This window comes from Hemitrygon akajei, chromosome 2 (assembly GCF_048418815.1).
Source record: "Hemitrygon akajei chromosome 2, sHemAka1.3, whole genome shotgun sequence".
NCBI lineage: Eukaryota > Metazoa > Chordata > Chondrichthyes > Myliobatiformes > Dasyatidae > Hemitrygon > Hemitrygon akajei.
In genome coordinates, this window is record NC_133125.1 from 161,646,312 (window position 1) to 161,665,697 (window position 19,386).

At 42.8% G+C, this 19,386-nt stretch overlaps 1 protein-coding gene across 1 annotated transcript in view; it reads right to left on the bottom strand.

Annotated features, from left to right (window-relative positions):
* The window catches only part of LOC140721245 (uncharacterized), a 77,779-nt gene that overhangs the window by 47,201 nt on the left and 11,192 nt on the right, over positions 1–19,386 (bottom strand). Inside the window, exon 5 of the mRNA XM_073036098.1 lies at positions 8,532–8,633. Coding sequence (XP_072892199.1) covers positions 8,532–8,633 — 102 coding nt within the window. The remainder of the gene's footprint in view (positions 1–8,531; positions 8,634–19,386) is intronic.

A 19,386-nucleotide genomic window follows, 5' to 3' on the forward strand; every position in this document is an offset into this window, starting at 1 on the left:
TTTTTGTGAGGAGTTCTGCATAGGTACATTCCAATGAGACAGGGAAGTTATGATAGGGTACAGGAACCGTGGAGTACAAAGGCTGTAGTAAACCTAGTCAAGAAGAAAAGCTTGCAAAAGGTTGGAAGAGCTAGGTAATGTTAGAGATCTAGAAGATTATAAAGCTAACAAGAAGGAATGTAAGAAGGAAATTAGGAGAGCCGGAAGGGGCCATGAGAAGGCCTTGGAGGGCAGGATTAAGGAAAACCCCAAGGTTTTCCTACAAGTATGTGAAGAGCAAGAGGATAAAATGTGAAAGAATAGGACCTATCAAGTGTGACAATGGGAAAGTGTGTATGGAACTGGAGAAAATAGCACAGGTACTTAATGAATACTTCACTTCAGTTTTCACTATGGAAAAGGATCTCGTGATTGTAGTGATGACTTGCAGTAGACTGAAAAGCTTGAGCATGTAGATATTAAGAAAGAGGATGTGCTGGAGCTTTTGGAAAGCATCAAGTTGGATCAGTCGTCAGGACCGAATGAGATGTACCCCAGGCTACTGCAGGAGGCGTGGGAACAGATTGCTGAGCCTCTGACAATGATCTTTGCATCATCAATGAGGACCAGAGAGGTTCCGGAAGATTGGAGGGTTGCGAATTCCTATTCAAGAAAGGGAGTAGAGATAGCCCAGGAAATTATAGACCAGTGAGTCTTACTTCAGTGGTTGGTTAATTTGATGGAGAAGATCCTGGGAGCAGGAATTATGAACATTTGAAGAGCTATAATATGATTAGGAATAGTCAGCATGGCTTTGTCAATGGCAGGTCATGCCTTACGAGCCTGATTTAATTTTTTGAGGATGTGACTAAACACATAGATGAAGGAAGAGCAGTAGATGTAGTGTTTTTGGATTTCAGCAAGGAATTTGATAAGGTACCCCATGCAAGGCTTGTTGAGAAAGTAAGGAGGCATGGGATCCAAGGGGGCATTGATTTGTGGATCCAGAACTGGCTTGCCCACAGAAGGCAAAGAGTGGTTGTAGATGGACATATTCTGCATGGAGTGCCTCAGGGACCCTTACTGTTTGTGATTTTTATAAATGATCTGGATGAGGAAGTGGAGGGATGGGTTAGTAAGTTTGCTGATGACACAAAGGTTGGGGGTGTTGTGGATAGTGTGGAGGACTGTCAGAGATTACAGCAGGACATTGATAGGATGCAAAACTGGGTTGAGAAATAGCAGATGGAGTTCAACCCAGATAAGTGTGAAGTGGTTCATTTTGGTAGGTCAAATATGATGGCAGAATATAGTATTATTGGTAAGACTCTTGGCAGTGTGGAGGGTCAGAGGGATCTTGGGTTCCGAGTCCATAGGAAACTCAAAGCAGCTGCACAGGTTGATGCTGTGGTTAAGAAGACATATGGTGTATTGGCCTTCATCAATCGTGGAATTGAATTTAGGAGCCAAGAGGGAATGTTGCAGGACCCTGGTCAGACCCCACTTGGAGTATTGTGCTCAGTTCTGGTCGCCTCACTACAGGAAGGATGTGGAAACCATAAAAAGGGTGCAGAGGAGATTTACAAGGATGTTGCCTGGATTGGGGAGAATGCCTTATGAAAACAGGTTGAGTGAACTCGGCTTTTTCTCCTTGGAGTGATGGAGGATGAGAGATGACCTGATAGAGGTGTATAAGATGATGAGAGGCATTGATTGTGTGGATAGTCAGAGGCTTTTTCCCAGGGCAGAAATGGCTGCCACAAGAGGGCACAGGTCTAAGATGCTTGGGAGTAGGTACAGAGGAGATGTCAGGGTAAGTTTCTTACACAGCGAGTGTTGAGCGCGTGGAATGGGCTGCCGGCAACGATGGTGGAGGCGGATATGATTGTTGAAGACACTTTTGGATAGGTACACGGAGCTTTGAAAAATAGAGAGCTGTGGGTAGACCTGGTAATTTCTAAGGTAGGGACATGTTCATCACAACCTTGTGGGCCAACGGGCCTGTATTGTGCTGTAGGTTTTCTATGTTTCTATATTATCAGCAAATTATATTCTGCACTGGTTGCTTCTTCTGGAAAGGAAAAAGCCAGATCTTGGGGAATGCATTACACAGCTGCCAGGGATCCAGAAGTTGATCCACAGGTTGCTTTTCCCAACATCCACACCATCATTTTCAGAGAAACCCTTAAAACTTCACAAGAAAGTTGTTGAATCTCACACCCTCAATCTCATCAGGCTCCATCATGTCTGTTATTCATAACTGGAGCTAGCTGTCAACTCTTCACTGGGGTTGTCTTCACTAATGTTATCACACTTTTTAAGAAAGGAGGGAGGGAGAAAACAGAGAACTATCGTCCTGTCAGCCTAACATCGGTAGTGGGGAAAATGCTAGAGTCCATTATTAAAGATGAAATTGTGGCATATCTAGATAGCAGTGATAGGATTGGGCCAAGCCAGCATGGATTTACCAAGGGCAAATCATGCTTGACTAATCTATTGGAGTTTTTCAAGGATGTAACCAGGAAGTTAGACAAGGGAGATCCAGTGGATGTAGTGTACCTCGATTTTCAGAAGGCATTTGATAAGGTCCCACATAGGAGATTGGTGGGTAAAATCAGAGCTCATGGCATTGGGGGGAAGATATTGACATGGATAGAAAACTGGTTGGCAGATAGAAAGCAAAGGGTAACAGTGAATGGGTGTTTTTCGGAATGGCAGGTGGTGACTAGTTGGATGCCACAGGGCGCGGTATTGGGACCACAGCTGTTTACGATTTACATCAACGATTTAGATGAAGGCATTGAGAATAACATCAGCAAGTTTGCTGATCATACTAAACTAGGTGGCAGTGTGACATGTGATGAGGATGTTAGGAGAATTCAGGGTGACTTGGATAGGCTGGGTGAGTGGGCAGATACTTGGCAGATGACGTTTAATGTGAATAAGTGTGAGGTTATCCACTTTGGGAGTAAGAACAGGAAGGCAGATTATTATCTGAATGGTGTAGAGTTAGGTAGTGGAGAACTACAAAGCGATCTAGGAGTCCTTGTTCATCAGTCACTGAAGGTGAATGAGCAAGTGCAGCAGGCAGTGAAGAAGGCTAATGGAATGTTGGCCTTTGTTACAAAGGGAATTGAGTACAAGAGCAAGGAAATCCTCTTGCATTTGTACAGGGCCCTGGTGACACCACACCTGGAGTATTGTGTACAGTTTTGGTCTCCAGGGTTAAGGAAGGACATCCTGGCTGTAGAGGAAGTGCAGCATAGATTCACAAGGTTAATTCCTGGGATGTCCGGACTGTCTTACGCAGAGAGGTTAGAGAGACTGGGCTTGTACACGTTGGAATTAAGGAGATTGAGAGGGGATATCATTGCAACATATAAGATTATTAAGGGATTGTACAAGATAGAGGCAGGAAATATGTTCCAGATGCTGGGAGAGTCCAGTAACAGAGGGCATGGTTTGAGAATAAGGGGTAGGTCATTTAGGACAGAGTTAAGGAAATTCCCAGAGAGAATACTCCCAGAGAGTTGTGGGGGTCAGGAATGCACTGCCTCGGAAGGCAGTGGAGGCCAATTCTCTGGATGCTTTCAAGAAGGAGCTAGATAGGTATCTTATGGATAGGGGAATCAAGGGATATGGGGACAAGGCAGGAACCGGGTATTGATAGTAGATGATCAGCCATGATCTCAGAATGGTGGTGCAGGCTCAAAGGGCCGAATGGTCTACTTCTGCACCTATTGTCTATTGTTAATTCCTTGTTGGCTCAATTTAATTACTTTGTCACCTAATCTTCCCCATTCCTATGGCAGAGGGTAGCGTTGGCTGATTTCCATGAGTCAGTGATATGCTACAGAAGAGATAGTTGTGTCTCAATGGGAAGGCTGACTTCCCTTCTGGTGAGCACCTGAACTTCATTCTGGTATGTATGTGAGCTGGCACCATGACTATTATTATACATGCAGCATGTTCCACTATTAAGCCTGTGTGGAGGGAACCTGGATGGGTTTTTTATTTTATGTGAACTGCCTTACCGAGGCAGTGATAAGTGTAGAGACTCTATCGAGGGGAAGCTGATTTCTGTGATGTGCTGAACTGTGTCCACAGCTCCGCAATTTCTTGCAATCAGAATAGTTGCCATACCAAGCCGTGATCTATCCAGATAGGATGTTTTCTATGGTTATTAAATTCAATGGGGAGATGCAAAAGTTTGTTAGCGTCCCGAGGAATTTGGGGTTGGTAAGCTTTCTTAGCCATCGTGTCCATGTGGCTGGACCAGGACAGACTGGTGATGTTCTGTTCTAGAAATTTGAAACTCTCAGTTCTCTCAACCTCAACACAGTTGATGTAGATAGGAACATGTGCAACACTACCCTTCCTGCAGAAAATGAACAGATCTTTTGCTTTGCTGCAATTGAGGGCAAAGTTGCTTTCTGACACCATATTGCAAATGTTCCTGTACACTGGCTCTTTGTTATTTGAGATACAGCCCATTACAGTGGTCACGTCTGCAAATTTATATATGGAGTTAGAGCAGAATAAAGATTTAAGGGTTTAAAACATAAGTTTAAAATGGGAGATGAAAGATTTAAAAGAGATCAAAGCTTGATCATGTAGATATTAAGGAAGAGGATGTGCTGGAGCTTTTGGAAAGCATCAAGTTGGATAAGTCACCAGGACCAGACAGGATGTACCCCAGGCTACTGTGGGAGTCGAGGGAGGAGATTGCTGAGCATCTGGCAATGATATTTGCATCATCAATGAGGACGGGCGAGGTTCCAGAGGATTGGAGGGTTGCAGATGTTGTTCCCTTATTCATGAAAGGGAGTAGTAATAGCCCAGGAAATTATAGGCCAGTGAGTCTTACTTCAGTGGTTGGCAAGTTAATGGAGAAAATCCTGAGAGGCAGGATTTATGAACATTGGGAGAGGTATAATATGATTACGAATAGTCAGCATGGCTTTGTCAAAGGCAGGCCGTGCCTTACGAGCCTGATTGAATTTTTTGAGGGTGTGACTAAACATATTGATGAAGGAAGAGCAGTAGATATAGTGTTCTTGGATTTCAGCAAGGAATTTGACAAGGTACCCCATGAAAGGCTTACTGAGAAAATAAGGAGGCATGGGATCCAAGGGGACATTGATTTGTGGATCCAGAACTGGCTTGCCCACAGAAGTGACTGTAGATGGGTCATATTCTGCATGGAGGATGGTGAGCAGTGGTGTGCCTCAGGGATCTGTTCTGGGATACCTATTCTTTGTGATTTTTATAAATGACCTGGATGAGGAAGTGGGTTAGTAAATCTGCTGATGACACTAAGGTTGGGGTGTTGTGGATAGTGTGGAGGACTGTCAGAGGCTACTCGGGACATTGATAGGATGCAAAACTGGGCTGAGAAGTGGCAGTTGGAGATCAACCCAGATAAGTGTGTGGTGGTTCATTTTGGTAGGTCAAATATGATGGCAGAATATAGTATTAATGGTAAGACTCTTGGCAGTATGGAGGATCTGAAGGATCTTGGGGTCCGAGTCCATAGGACACTCAAAGCTGCTACGCAGGTTGACTCTGTGGTTAAGAAGGCATACGGTGCATTGGCCTTCATCAATCGTGGAATTGAGTTTAAAAGCCGAGAAGTAATGTTGCTATCCCACTTGGAATACTGTGCTCAGTTCTGGTCACCTCACTACAGGAAGAATGTGGAAACCATAGAAAGGGTGCAGAGGAGATTTACAAGGATGTTGCCTGGATTGGGGAGCATGCCTTATGAGAATAGGTTGAGTGAAATCGGCCCTTTCTCCTTGGAGTGACGGAGGATAGGAGGTGACCTGATAGAGGTGTATAAGATAATGAGAGGCATTGAGCATGTGGAAAGTCAGAGGCTTTTCCTCAGGACTGAAATGGCTAGCATGAGAGGACATAGTTTTAACGTGCTTGGAAGTAAGTACAGAGGAGATGTCAGGAGTACGTTTTTTACGCAGAGAGTTGTGAGTGTGTGGAATGGGCTGCCGGCGACGGTGGTGGAGGCAGAAATGATTGGGTCTTTTAAGAGACTCCTGGATGGCTACATGGAGCAGAAAAATAGAGGATTATGGGTAAAGCCTAGGTAGGGAGATGTTTGGCACAGCTTTGTGGGCCAAAGGGCCTGTATTGTGCTGTAGATTTTCTATGTTTCTAGACCAGAGGAGCAAATATCTTCATGCAGAGGTGATGTGTATACAGAATGTGTCACCATAGAAAGTGCCTGAGGCAGATAAAATAACAACTTTTAAAATAGATTATGATAAGTACATGGATAGGAGGGGTTTAGAAGAATATAGGCCATCTGCAGGCAAATGAGACTAGGTTGGCGGGTACCAGGGTTGGCATGGACAAGTGGGACCAAAAGACTCATTTCCATGCTGTATTACTCTATCACAATGACTTGGTAGACTGAATTAAAAATAGAAGCCAAGGGTTAGTGGTAGATGGGTGTTACTCTGGAAGTCTGTGACCAGAGGTGTTCCACAGGAATCAGTGTTTTTGGTATATGCAAATAATTTAGACAAAATACATGCAGGCTCATTAGCAAGTTTGCAGATGATACAAAAGTTGGTGGATTTGTGGAAAGTGAGGAAAATTCTCAAAGGATCTGGCAAGATATAGACTAGTTGGAAATATGGCAGTATGACATTTAATCACCAGGCAAATGTGAGGTATTGCATTTGGGAGATCAAATGTACCATATGAGGAAAGTAAGCAGCAAATGGAGCACTGATGTATAGACCCAAGAGATTTTGCAGATGCTGGAAATCCAGGGGAGGGGAAGGAGTAAACACGAGGAAATCTGAAGATGCTAGAAATTCAAACAACACACACAAAATGCTGGTGGAACACAGCAGGCCAGGCAGCATCTATAAGGAGAAGCCCTGTCGACGTTTCGGGCCGAGACCCTTCATCGGGAAGTACAAGATAGAAGGTGATTGATGAAGACAGGTGGGTGAGGAATGCGATGAAGTAAGAAGCTGGGAGGTAATAGGTGACAAATGAAAAAGGATTGGAGGAGAAGGAATTTGATAGGAGATGAGAGTGTACCATGGAAGAAAGAGAAGGAGGAGGGCCACTGGGGGCATGTGATGAGCAGCTGAGAAGAGGAGAGGTAAGGGAGGGACCAAAATGGGGGATTGAAAAAGAGGGAAGGGGGAGGGGGAAAGTAACCAGGTTGGAAAAATGGATGTTCATGCCATCAGATTGGAGGCTACCCAGAAAGAAAATAAGGTGTTGTTCGTACAACCTGAGAGTGGCCTCATCATGGCAGTAAAGGAGGCCAGGCCAGGAGTCGCCATGAGGCATCTTGGAGGTGCAAATCCACAGCTCCCAAAAGGGACAATACAAGTATCAGGGTGGTAACAAAGGCATACGGCATACTTTTCTTCATCAATTGCAGTGTTGTTCTCTAAAGTCAGGAAGACGCGTTGCAGCTGTATAAAACTTTAGTTAGGCATCATTTGGAGTAATGTGGTCACTACATTTTAGGAAAGATGTGGAAGTTTCGGAAAGTGTGCAGAAGAGACTAACAGGAGGTTGCCAAAATTAGATAACACTGGCCATAAGAAGTTATTGGACAAAGTGGGATTGTTTTCTCTGAAGTGTGGGAGGCTGAAGGGTGACCTGATTGAAATCAGAGAAATACATAGGATAGACAGTCAGGCCATTTCTCCCCAGGGTGGAAATGTCAAATACTAGAGAGCATAGATTGAAGGTGAGAAGGGGTAAGTTCAAAGGATATTAATGAGGTAAGTTTTTGATTTACACTGAGTGGCAGGTGCCTGGAATGCATATCCAAGGGAAGTAGTGCAAGCAAGACACTCATTTAAGAGATATTTAGACAAACACATGAACAAGCAGGGAATGGAGCTACATAGACCATCTGCATACAGATGGCATTAGATTGGATTGGCATCAGGATTGGCATATATCTTGTTGGCTCAAGAGTCTATTGTTTACTGCTTTACATTTTACGTTCTATGCAGAGCTCTCACAAAAGGCAATTTCAGGGGTAGTTCCACACCACTTTCACGCTTTCAATTCTGAAAGTTTCAAATGATGAACAACTTTATTAAATGCCTTCTGGAGTCCTCACACAATTATGAAGTTGTCCTTAATCCTTCTATTCTGGGTTGAAAACCGAATTCCTGACATTCAGCCATTAAAGTCATTGAAGCCATTGAAGAAGTCAAGTCACTTTTTATTGTCATTTCAACCAAAACTGCTGGTACAGTACATAGTAAAAATGAGACGTTTTTTTCAGGACCATGGTGTTACACAACACAGTACAAAAACTAGACTGAACTACGTAAAAAACAAACACAGAAAAAAAAACACACTAGACTACAGACCTACCCAGGACTGCATAAAGTGCACAAAACAGTGCAGGCATTACAATAAATAATAAACAGGACAATAGGGCAAAGCAGTTTACAATGTACTGACTGAGATACTCATTCCAATATAACCACACTGAAGAATGCCACAGTGATCATCTTCACAATGGGCAAGAAAACATATGCACTTACCTTGAGCATATGACCAGTATAATACAACAGCTAAGAAAGCCACATCAGCCACAGTGTGACAGACAGCAATGCTCAGAAAATAAAATGCAATTCCGAGAACTCCTGTGGAGAGAAGAACATAAAAACTATTCAAAATTCATTTAAAAATTTATTATAACCAGGAGATTGTTCTGCCCATCAGAAAGCAATTCCATGGCCCCACAAGCTCCTTATTTATCCTATGGTTATTCCCTCTCTTTTTTGATTGTTTTTGCCACTTGCCAACATTTACAGTAACTTAATGCAAGCTAGTTAAGTTTGTTGAATATCTTTGGTATGATAAAGGAAACTGGCACACCTAGGGAAAACCCACAGGGTCACAAGGAAATGTGTAAACTTCACACAGACAGGACCAAAGGGTAAGGTTAAACCCAGACTGTTGGAGGGGTTAGCAGAAGTACCATCTGCTGTACTACCATACTACTTTGTGGCATTCATTACAACAGCTACAAATGATTTAACACGTTTATCAAATGCATTTCTTAACCAAGATAATGGAAATAGAACTAAAATTAGGGTGCCAGCGATATTATGTCCTAAACATGAGGCAACCAAAACAGTTCAGAAAAGGACTGGACTCCAGAGTATTGGACTGAAGGACATTCAGAGAACTCAAATTCTGAAGTGTAGTCGCACCCTCTTCAATATTACTGAATGCCTTCTCCTATTATAACTTACTCTCTCATCCCAAATGCTCCCAATGGCTGACCCTCCTTCTAAACCCCTACAGTTGTTAAATATTTAACCATGTAAAGTGAAGGAAACATCCTTGGTGAAGAATATCCTGGGTTAAAAATACAGTTGTGCCCACTTATCATCAACAGTCCTACTCCAAAGATTGTCCAGGAATGCCGAGATAACCCTTAATTCCCTGCTGCCTCTCTAAATCAACCTTATAAAATGTCCAGGAAACACAGCTTGATGTGGCTGTCCATCTGGCTTCCTTTTGACCAGTGGACCAACGTCTCCTACAATTGCTGCCCTGGAGTTTAAACTGCTTCTCTCTGTGTATCCCAACTTGTCTCTGTTCTAAGTTCAACTTATTCACAAAACTTATTCTCTATCTCCACCCCACCTGTGATCCCATTTATTACCAACTGTGTGTACATCGCACACTTCTAAAACATAATGTTAATATTAACCCCTCCTCTGCCATTGTTCATCCTGTTTTCAAATCTCTCATGATCACATCTGCACACATAAAATAACAAAATATCACTCTCCTTGCAAAGCACTGCCCTGCTCAGTCTCTCGTTCCTGTCCAAAATCCTTAAGCACAATGCATCTCCTAAATCATCAGCCAACCTTCAAAGATTGAAGATTCCAAGTACGTTTATTATCAAAGTACGTATACAGTATACAACCCTGAGATTCAGGCAGCAATGAAACAAAGAAACTTTGGAGCCTGTTCAAAGAAAACATCAAACACTCAACGTGTGAATAAAATAACAAATCACGTAAACAATAAAAAAGTTCGGTGGATAACTCACAGAATATTAAACATCAAACTGCAGCACCTTCAAAACAGTTTAGGAGTGTTCAGTTTAGGTCAGTTCAGCTCAGTTCAGTTCAGCACTGAGTCACTGACTGCAGGCCACAGAGCCAGTCCACACCGGAGCGCCCTGGACAATTCAACCAAACAGCAAAAAAGGAGTAACCAGAGGCTAGCAACACATGTAACTTGAACAGCAGAGTCCTCCAAAAACAAATCTGCAGTTGCTGATACTGAACATCAAACTGTGGAAACCCCTGAAAGAGACCCACAGTCATGAGCTGTGTTGATCAAACCTTGCAACACTGGACCCAAGAATCTTGCAGCTTCCTTCAGCAACACCAAGAGGGAGAGGGAGATTGGTCAAACACAGGCAGATGATACTGAAAACCTGCTCGCCTTCTGCTCTTGCCGTCGTTAATTTCAATCTTGCTCAACGCTTTAATCATCAAGGAGTAATGGGGCTGGCCATGGGTTCACGTTCTGCCACTCCACTCTCAATCTCACTGAACGCCTCTGGATACAGCAAAAGAGCCAGATCACTCAATTGTCCCAAAACGCATAATCAATATGGAAATTACAGGCTGAAATCACATGCAGTTCAGGAGAGGGAGCATGCTCAAAAGAAGAAGTAATTTTTTGAGCTGTCTGCAGGATGTCGCCGTAGATGGCTGGCACCATCTTGACCTCAATTTGATGCTTGAATCTCTTGATTTCCAATCCTACCACAGTACAGAAAAAGTGGTGAAGAGGATTTGGCATGTTGGCCTAAATATAAATGTTGTAAGGTCATAGTGCAGATGTACAGAATGCAAGTGAAACCACACTTAGGGTATTACATTCAGTTTTGGTTGCACTACCAGAGGAAAGATTTTATTAAACTGGAAAGCATGTACGATGCCAGATCTTGAGGGTTCAGTTACATGGAGAAGTTGAACAGGCTAAGACTTTATTCCTCAGAGTGTAAGTAAAGTCAAAGTAAAATTTATTATCAGAGTACATACATGTCACCACTTACAACTCTGAGATTCTTTCTCCTGTGGGCATACTTAGTAAACAGGGTCAAAGAACAACAAACTGTACAAACAAAAATATAAATAAATAGCAATAAATAATGAGCATGAAATAACAAGATAAAGATTCCTTAAAGTGAGACCTTCAGTTGCGGGAACACCAGAAATAGAAAGCGTGTTCAAGAATCCCTTTTTGTTCAAGAGCCTGATAGTTGAGTCATAGTAACTGTTCTTGAACCTGGTGGTGCAAGTCCTTAGGCTCTTGTACCCTCAAACTGATGGCAGCAGCAAGAAAAGAGCATGGCCTGGATGGTGAGGATCTTTGATGATGGATGCTCCTTTTCTACCACAACGTTTCATGTAGATGTGCTCAGTGATTGGGAAGGTTTTATCCATGACACACTGGGCCTCTTGTAGGATTTTCAACTCAAAGGCATTGGTGCTCACATACCAGGCCATAATGCAGCCAGTCAGTACACTTTCTGCCATACATCTATTGAAGTTTGCCAAGGTTTTTGATGACGTTTCAAATCTCTGCAGAATCCTGAGGAAGCAAAGGCCCTACTGCTTTTCCTTTTCAATTGTGCTCATTTGATGGTCCCAAAACAGGCTCTCAGATAGTGACACCCAGGAATTTAAAGTTACCAACCCTCTCCACCTCTGATCCTCTGTGAGTTAGCAGCTTTGTATCCCCATTCCAGATCCAATAAAAAAAATCCCTAACCTGGAGAAGTCAGATGCCTACTGTGATAGGACTGTTAGAGAAAGATTGACAGCAGCTGCTTGCAATGCATTTAAAAGCACAACAGTCGGAATTCAGAGTTAGCATATCCATGAGGGTAAGAAACAAAAAATGGTAAGTTCAGCAAACTTTGTTTAATGAAGGATATTGATGGTTTGATCGGTGAAAAGAAGAAAGATATTGGAAATTATTATTAGTATTCACCAGTTTATAGGGTGTGCAGAGTAAAACTTTAAGAAATTGGGAGGGCAAAAAGGAGAGATGAATTGACCTTAGCAACTAGGGTCAAGGAGAAACCTATAACCTTTTGTTATGTTAGACACTAACATAATTAAGGAATGGCTATGTCAGCTCAGGGACCAGAGGAGTAATATACATATATGTGGAGTGAGGGTTTATGAATGTAATACTAATAGAATATTTCTCATTTGTGTTCACCAGGGAGAAGGACGGGGAGACAGGAGAGTTCAGGAAGAGGTTTTCAGCTATTCTGGAGTATATCTGTATCAAGAAACAGGAAGTGCTAAGACTATTAGAGCACATCAAATTGAGTAAGTCCCCAGGGCTGCATGGGATCTATCCCTGCATACAAAAGAAAGCAAAGGAGGAGATTCTTGGGTTCTAATAAAGATATTTGCATCTTCACTAACCATGTGTGAAGTACCAGAAGTTCAGACGATAGCTGACATTGAGGCCCTGTTCAAAAAGGGCAGTACAGATAGCCTGGAAACAACAGGATAGTGAGCCTTACATCAGTGGGAGTGAAATTGTTAGAGAAGATTCTGAGGGAGGGGATTTATGTTTATTTGAAAAGGCAGGTTCCTATCAGAAGTTGGCATGTTTCTGTCTGGAGAAATTACTAATATAATAATATTAACTTTATTTATATCGCACCTTTTATACATTAAGATGCAGGCTCAATATGTAAAGATAAATCAATATAGTTATACAAATATGAGACAGAATTAAAAATCATTAGTAAAGACAAACATTATATAGTACAAGATGTAATCAAATATACCTTATTATATAAATATGATCAACATCAACAGGCATTAAGAAATCCCATAAGTGGGCCAAATTAAGAAAGTAGGTTTCTACAACTATTTTGAAATGTTCCACTAGCCGGGTGCATTTCAGTCAGTGGAGTATCAGATTTTTGGTGCATAAGAGCAAAAGGCCGCATCACCTGTTCTTATGCTGTATGCTTGGCTCTTGGAACACTAAGCACACCAATATTCATGGATCTAAGATTATGATTAGGGATGTAAGGGGATAGGCTCTCTAAAATTTTGGAGACGCTAGATTATTCAGAACCTTACATACAAATAAGAGTATTTTAAAATTGTTCCTAAAGGACACAGACAGCCTGTGTAACGATGCCAAACCCAGAGACGCTGTCTACACTGGCACTCTCTTGTCCCACTTGCAGAATGTGGGGCCCCTGGACTTGGTATGTATGGATTTCCTGTCAATAGAACCCGATGCCAGCAACTCGGCGAATGCCTTAATCATCAAGGACCGCTACACCATATACGTGTAGGCTTTTCCTATCAAGTACCAGAGGGTGTCCACAGTGGCCAAAGTGTTATGGGAGGAGTATTTCATTTATTACAGCCCCCCAGGTGGATAAATACTGACCAGGGACAGGAGTTCACGAGCAGACTCACCCTTGAGTTACTGGGCATGCTTGGAGTTGAGAGTCAAGGACCATGCCCTATCATCCACAGGGTGATCCCCAGCCCAAGAGGTTTAATTGGACCTTGCTAGACATGCTGGGACCCTGGAGGTCATCAAGAAGAGCAAGTGGAGTCAACATATCGGACATCTGGTTCACAGTTACAACTGTACTCAGAATTAAGCTACTGTGTACTCGCCATATTACCTTATATTTGCGTGCGTGGCAAGGTTGCCCATTGACCTTTGTTTTGGGACTGACGAGGGTGACTTATCACCGAAGACTTATCTGAAGTATGTGTCTGACATTAGAAGAGAGCTGGGATCATGTCTGCCTATGGTAATAAATTCCACAAATTCACCACCCTTTGGCTAAAGAAAATTCTCCACATCTGTGTTTTAAATGGACACCCCTCTATCCTGAGACTGTGCCCTCTTGTCCTAGACTCCCCCACCATGGGATTCATCCCTTCCACATCTACACTGTCTAGGTCTTCCAACATTTCAACATTGAAAGGTTTCTATGAGATCCTCCCTCATCCTTCCAGCGAGTACAGGCCCAGAGCCATCAAATGTTACTCATATGATAACCCTTTCATTCCCAGAATCATCCTTGTGAACGTCCTCTGAACCCTCTTCAACACCAACACCTCTTTTCTGAGATGAGGAGCCCAAAACTGTTCACAATACTCAGGGTGTGGCCTCACCAGTGCCTTGTAAAGGCTCAGCATCACATCCCCGTTCGTGTATTCTGGACCTCTTGAAATGAATCCTAACATTGCATTTCCATTCCTCACCACTGACTCAGACTGCAAGTTAACCTTTAGGGTGTTCTGCACACAGATTCTCAAGTCCCTTTGCATATCAGATTTTTGGATTTTCTCTCCGTTTAAAAATAATCTGCGCATTTATTTCTTCATTGTTTTTCATTTGCCACTTTATTGCCCATTCTCCTAACCTGTTGATGTCTTTCGGCAGCATCCTGTTTCCTCAACACCACCAGCCCCTCCATCTATCTTGGTATCATCTGTAAACTTGGCAACAAAGCCATCTATTTCATCATCTATCTCATTGATATGCAGCATAAAAAGCAGTCCCAACACTGACCCTGCGGAACACCACTAGTCACTGGCAGCCAACCAGAAAGGGATTCCTTTATTCCCACTCACTGCTCCTATGAATCAGCCAATGCTCTAACCATATTAATAACTTTCCTGTAATACCATGGGCTCTTAACTTGGTAAGCAGCCTCATGTGTGGTACCTAGTCAAAGGCCTTCAGAAAATCCAAATATACAACATCCACGGCATCCCCTTTATCTATCCTACTTGTAATTCCAATTGAATTCCAACAGAATTTCGAAGGATTCTAACAGGTTCATCAGGCAAGATTTTCCCTGAAGGAAACCATGCTGACTTTGTCCTATCTTGGCCTGTGTCATCGAGCCCTCCAAAACCTCATCGTGAACAACTGACTCCAACATCTTCCCAACCACTGAGATCAGGCTAACTGGTCTATTATTTCCTTTTTGTTGCCTCCTTCCTTTCTTAAAGAGTGGAGTGACATTTACAATTTTCCAGTCCTCTGGAAAAATGCCAGAGTCCATTAATATTTGAATGATCATTACTAATGCCTCCACAATCTCTTCCGCAACCTCTTTCAGAACTCTAGGGTGCAGTTCATTTGGTCCGGGTGATTTATTTACCTTTACATGTTTCAGCATTTTGAGCACCTTCCTTCTTGTAATAGGAACTGCACCCACTTCTCTTCCTTCACACCCACTACAACATCTAGCACACAGCTAGTGTCTTCCAGAGTGAAGACTGATGCAAAATACTCATTTAGTTCATCTGCCATCTCCTTGTCCCTTGTTATTTCTCCGGCCTAATTTTCTAGTGGTCCTATATCCATTCTCATCTCTCTTTTATTTTTCATATACTTGAAAAAGCTTTTACTATCCACTTTGATCTTGTTTTCTAGCTGAGTCCTGACAAAGGGTCTCGCCCTGAAACGTTGACTGCTCCTTTCAGTGGATGCTGCCCAACCTGCTGAGTTCATCCAGCTTTTTTGTACGTCTTGTTTTTTACCTGCTTTCCAATTTCATCTTTTCCCTCATAATGATTTTTTTAGTTGCTTTCTGTAAGTTTATAAAAGCTTCACAATACTTCATCTTCCAGCTAATTTTTGCTTTGTTGTATGCCCTCTCTTTTGCTTTTACATGAGCTTTGACTTCCCTTGTCAGCCAGAGTTGTACTGTTCTGCCATTTGAGTATTTTTGTTTTTGGAATACATCTATCCTGCACCTTCCTCATTCTTCCCAGACATCCAAGCCATTGCTGTTCTACTCTCATCCCTGCCAGCATCTCCTTCCAATTTACGTTGGCCAGCTCCTCTCTCATACTACTGCAATTCCCTTTACTCCACTGAAATACTTCTATGTCAGACTTTACTTTCTCCCTATCAAATTTTAAGTTGAACTCAATCATATTGTGATCACTGTCTCCGAAGGGTTCTTTTACCTTAAGTTCCCTAATCACCTCCAGTTCATTACATTACAACCAATCCAGTACTGTATAGATGATCCCCAGTAGGCTCAATGACAAGCTGCTCTAAAAAGCCATCTTGAATACCTAATTCAACAAATTCACTCTCTTGAGATCCATTACCAACCTGATTTTCCCAATTGACCTGCATGATAAAAATCTCCCACGACTATCATAACATTGCCCTTTTAACACGCTTTTTCTATTTCCCATTGTAATCTGTGGTCCACATCCCAGCTACTGTTGGGAGGCCTATATATAACTGCTATCAGGGTGCTTTTACCCTTGCAGTTTCTTAACTCAACCCACAAGGATTCAACATCTTTGATCCTATGTCACATCTTTCTGCTGATTTAATACCATTCTTCACAAGCAGAGCCATGCCAACCTTTCTGCCTACCTTCCTGTCCCTCTGATACAATATGTACCCTTAGACATTCAGCTCTTAACTACAACCACCCTGCAGCCACAATTCAGTGATGGCCACAACATCATAGCCGATAATCTGTAATAATGTGTCAAGATCAACCACCTTATTTCTTCTGTCCCATGTATTAAGATATTACACTTTCAGAACTGTGTTTGCTACTCAGTTTGGTTCTGAATCCCTAATGCACTGATTCTCATTTTGCTGGCTGCAATTTTGTCCTGTCATCTGCCTGCCTTTCCTGAGAGTCTGACTGCATGCTATCTTTGATTTTCTACCAACTGTCCTGACCTGAGTCCCTTCACTACTGCTCCCATCATCCTGCAAAATGAGTTTAAAACCTCCCCAGCAGCTCTAACAAACCTGCCCAGATGTGTATTGGTCCCCCTTGGGTTCATCCCTTTTGTATCGGCCATACCTCCTGCAGAAGAGATCCCAATGATTCAAGAACCTGAAGCCCTGCTCCTTCAGCCATGTGTTCATCTACCAAATTATCTTCTTTCTACCCTCACTGGCACATGGCACAGGTAGCAATCCAGAAATTACTACCCTGCTTCTCAACTTTCTGCCTAGCTCTCTAAATTGTCTCTTCAGGTCGAGCTTTTCTTTCCAATGTCATCGGTATCGATCTGTACCAAGATATCTGGCTGCTCTCCCTCCTCTCCAAAATACTGTGGACACGATCCGAGACATCTGACCCTGGCACCCAGAGGGCAACATACCATGCGGCTGTTCCATTCACATCCGCTGAATCTGTTCCTCTGAATATGGAGTCCCCTATCACTACCGCTCCCCTGCATCAACAATGTTGTCCCCCAGAAGACAGTCAAAGTCTTCCTGAACTAAAAACCCTGGATCGATCTGATACCCTTTCTCCTACATTAACTCCTTAGCCATGTGTTAAATTATATAATCTTCCAGTTTTTGACCTTAGCGCATGGCACAGGTAGCAATCCTGCGATCAGCACTGGAGGTCCTGTGCTTTAACTTAACCTAACTCCCTGAACTCACTTTGCAGAATCTCTTCAGTCTTCCTATCTTCAGTCTGTCATTGGTTCTTACATGGATCACAACCTCTGGCTGCTCACCCACCCACTTAAGAACACCAAGGACTCGATCCAAGATGTCCAAGACCCTGGCACTCGGGAAGCAACATAGCACCTGGGAATCTCGTCCACAAAACCTCCTAACAAACTAGCAAACCCCATATCACCACAACTCACCTCTTCTCCTCCCTTTCATTCTGAGTCACAGAGCCAGACAGTGCCAGAGACCTGACCTTCCTCTGCTAGGTCATCTCTCCTGAACAGTATACCTGTTGTTGAGGGGGATGACCGCAGGGGTACTCTCCACAAGCTGTTTAACCCTTTTCCCCTTTCTGACTGTCATCCAGGATACTGTATCTCTGTTATTCCATACTGCTAAGAATCCTGCCAATAACCTGTATTCTGCCTTCAAGTTCAACCTTACAAAGAGTTCACATTTCCAGATTGAACTCCATCTGCCATCTCTCTTTCTGCTTTCTGTGGGCAAGCCACCTCCAAATCCATGCAGATGAATTTCCCTGACTCCCATGCCTCCTGGCTTTCTAAGGAAGACCAGCATTGGGAACACCTTAGTAAAGTCTATACTCACATCCACTGCTCTATCTTCATCAATTTGTTTGTTATTTCCTCAAAAAAGTGTGGCATGATCTGCCCCTCACAAAGCCCGTCTCTAAAAATCCTCTCCGATAGTTTGCCTGCCACTGAAGTAAGATTCACTGGTCAATGAATGGAGGATTACCCCATTACTTTTCTTGAACAAGGAAATAATATTTGCCATCCTCCAATTTCTGATACTACTCCAAAAGCCATTGAGGATGCAAAGATCATCACAATGGTGCAGCAAACTTTTCCCTCACTTCTTGAGGTAAACTGGGATATATCCTGTCTGGCTACCGGGTTTCATCTATCCTAATGTTTTTCAAAAACTCCAGTACATCCTCTTTCTTAACATTGACGTGTTCCAGCATATTAGCCTATTCTATGCTGACCGCACATTCATCAAGGTCCCTCTCACTGGTGAATACTGACAATAAATACTTTTCCCCTACCTCCTCCAACTCCAGGTACATATTTCCTCTTTTATCCGTGATTGGTCCTGCCCTCTAGTCATCCTCCTGTTCTTCATGTACATGTAGAATGCCTTGGGGTTTCCTTAGCCCTACTCATAAAGGCCTTCTTGTGTCCTCTTCTAGCTCTTGTAAAACCATTGTTCAGTTCTTTCCAGGCTACGTTATAACTCAAGTCCCCTGTTGGAACTAGCCTTCAGAAACCTTAAGTATGATCCTTTTGACCAAATGTTCTACCTGTCTTTTCAGTCGTGCTTCCTTCTCCCTACCATCCTTTCCCTGCCTCAATGGGACAAACCTACCTAGAAATACATGCAAGTTTTCACTAAATAACCTCCGTATTTCTGTTGTACATTTCCCTGAGAACATCTCTTCCCAATTCACATTCTTAAGTTCCTACCTCATCATAAATAGCCCATCCCTGATTTAATACTCTCCTACACCATCTGCTCCCATCCTTTTGCAAGTCCATGTTAAAAGTCACAAAGTTGTGGTCACTATCTCCACCAAAGGATCTGTCAGCTCACCAGGTTCACGGTCTATTACCAGATCCAGTATGGTTAGTTTCTGCACATACACTTAGTGGCCACTTTATTAAGTGCCTCCTGTACCTAACAAAGTGGCCACAGAGGGTATGCCCATGGTCTTCTGCTGCTGTGACCACCCACTTCAAGGTTTGACATGTTGTGCACTCTTCTGCACACAACTGTGGTTATTGAAACACTGTGGCCTTGCTGTCAGTCTGAACCAGTCTGGACATTCTCTTCTAACCTCTCACTTCAACAAGTCATTTTTGGCCACAAAGCTGC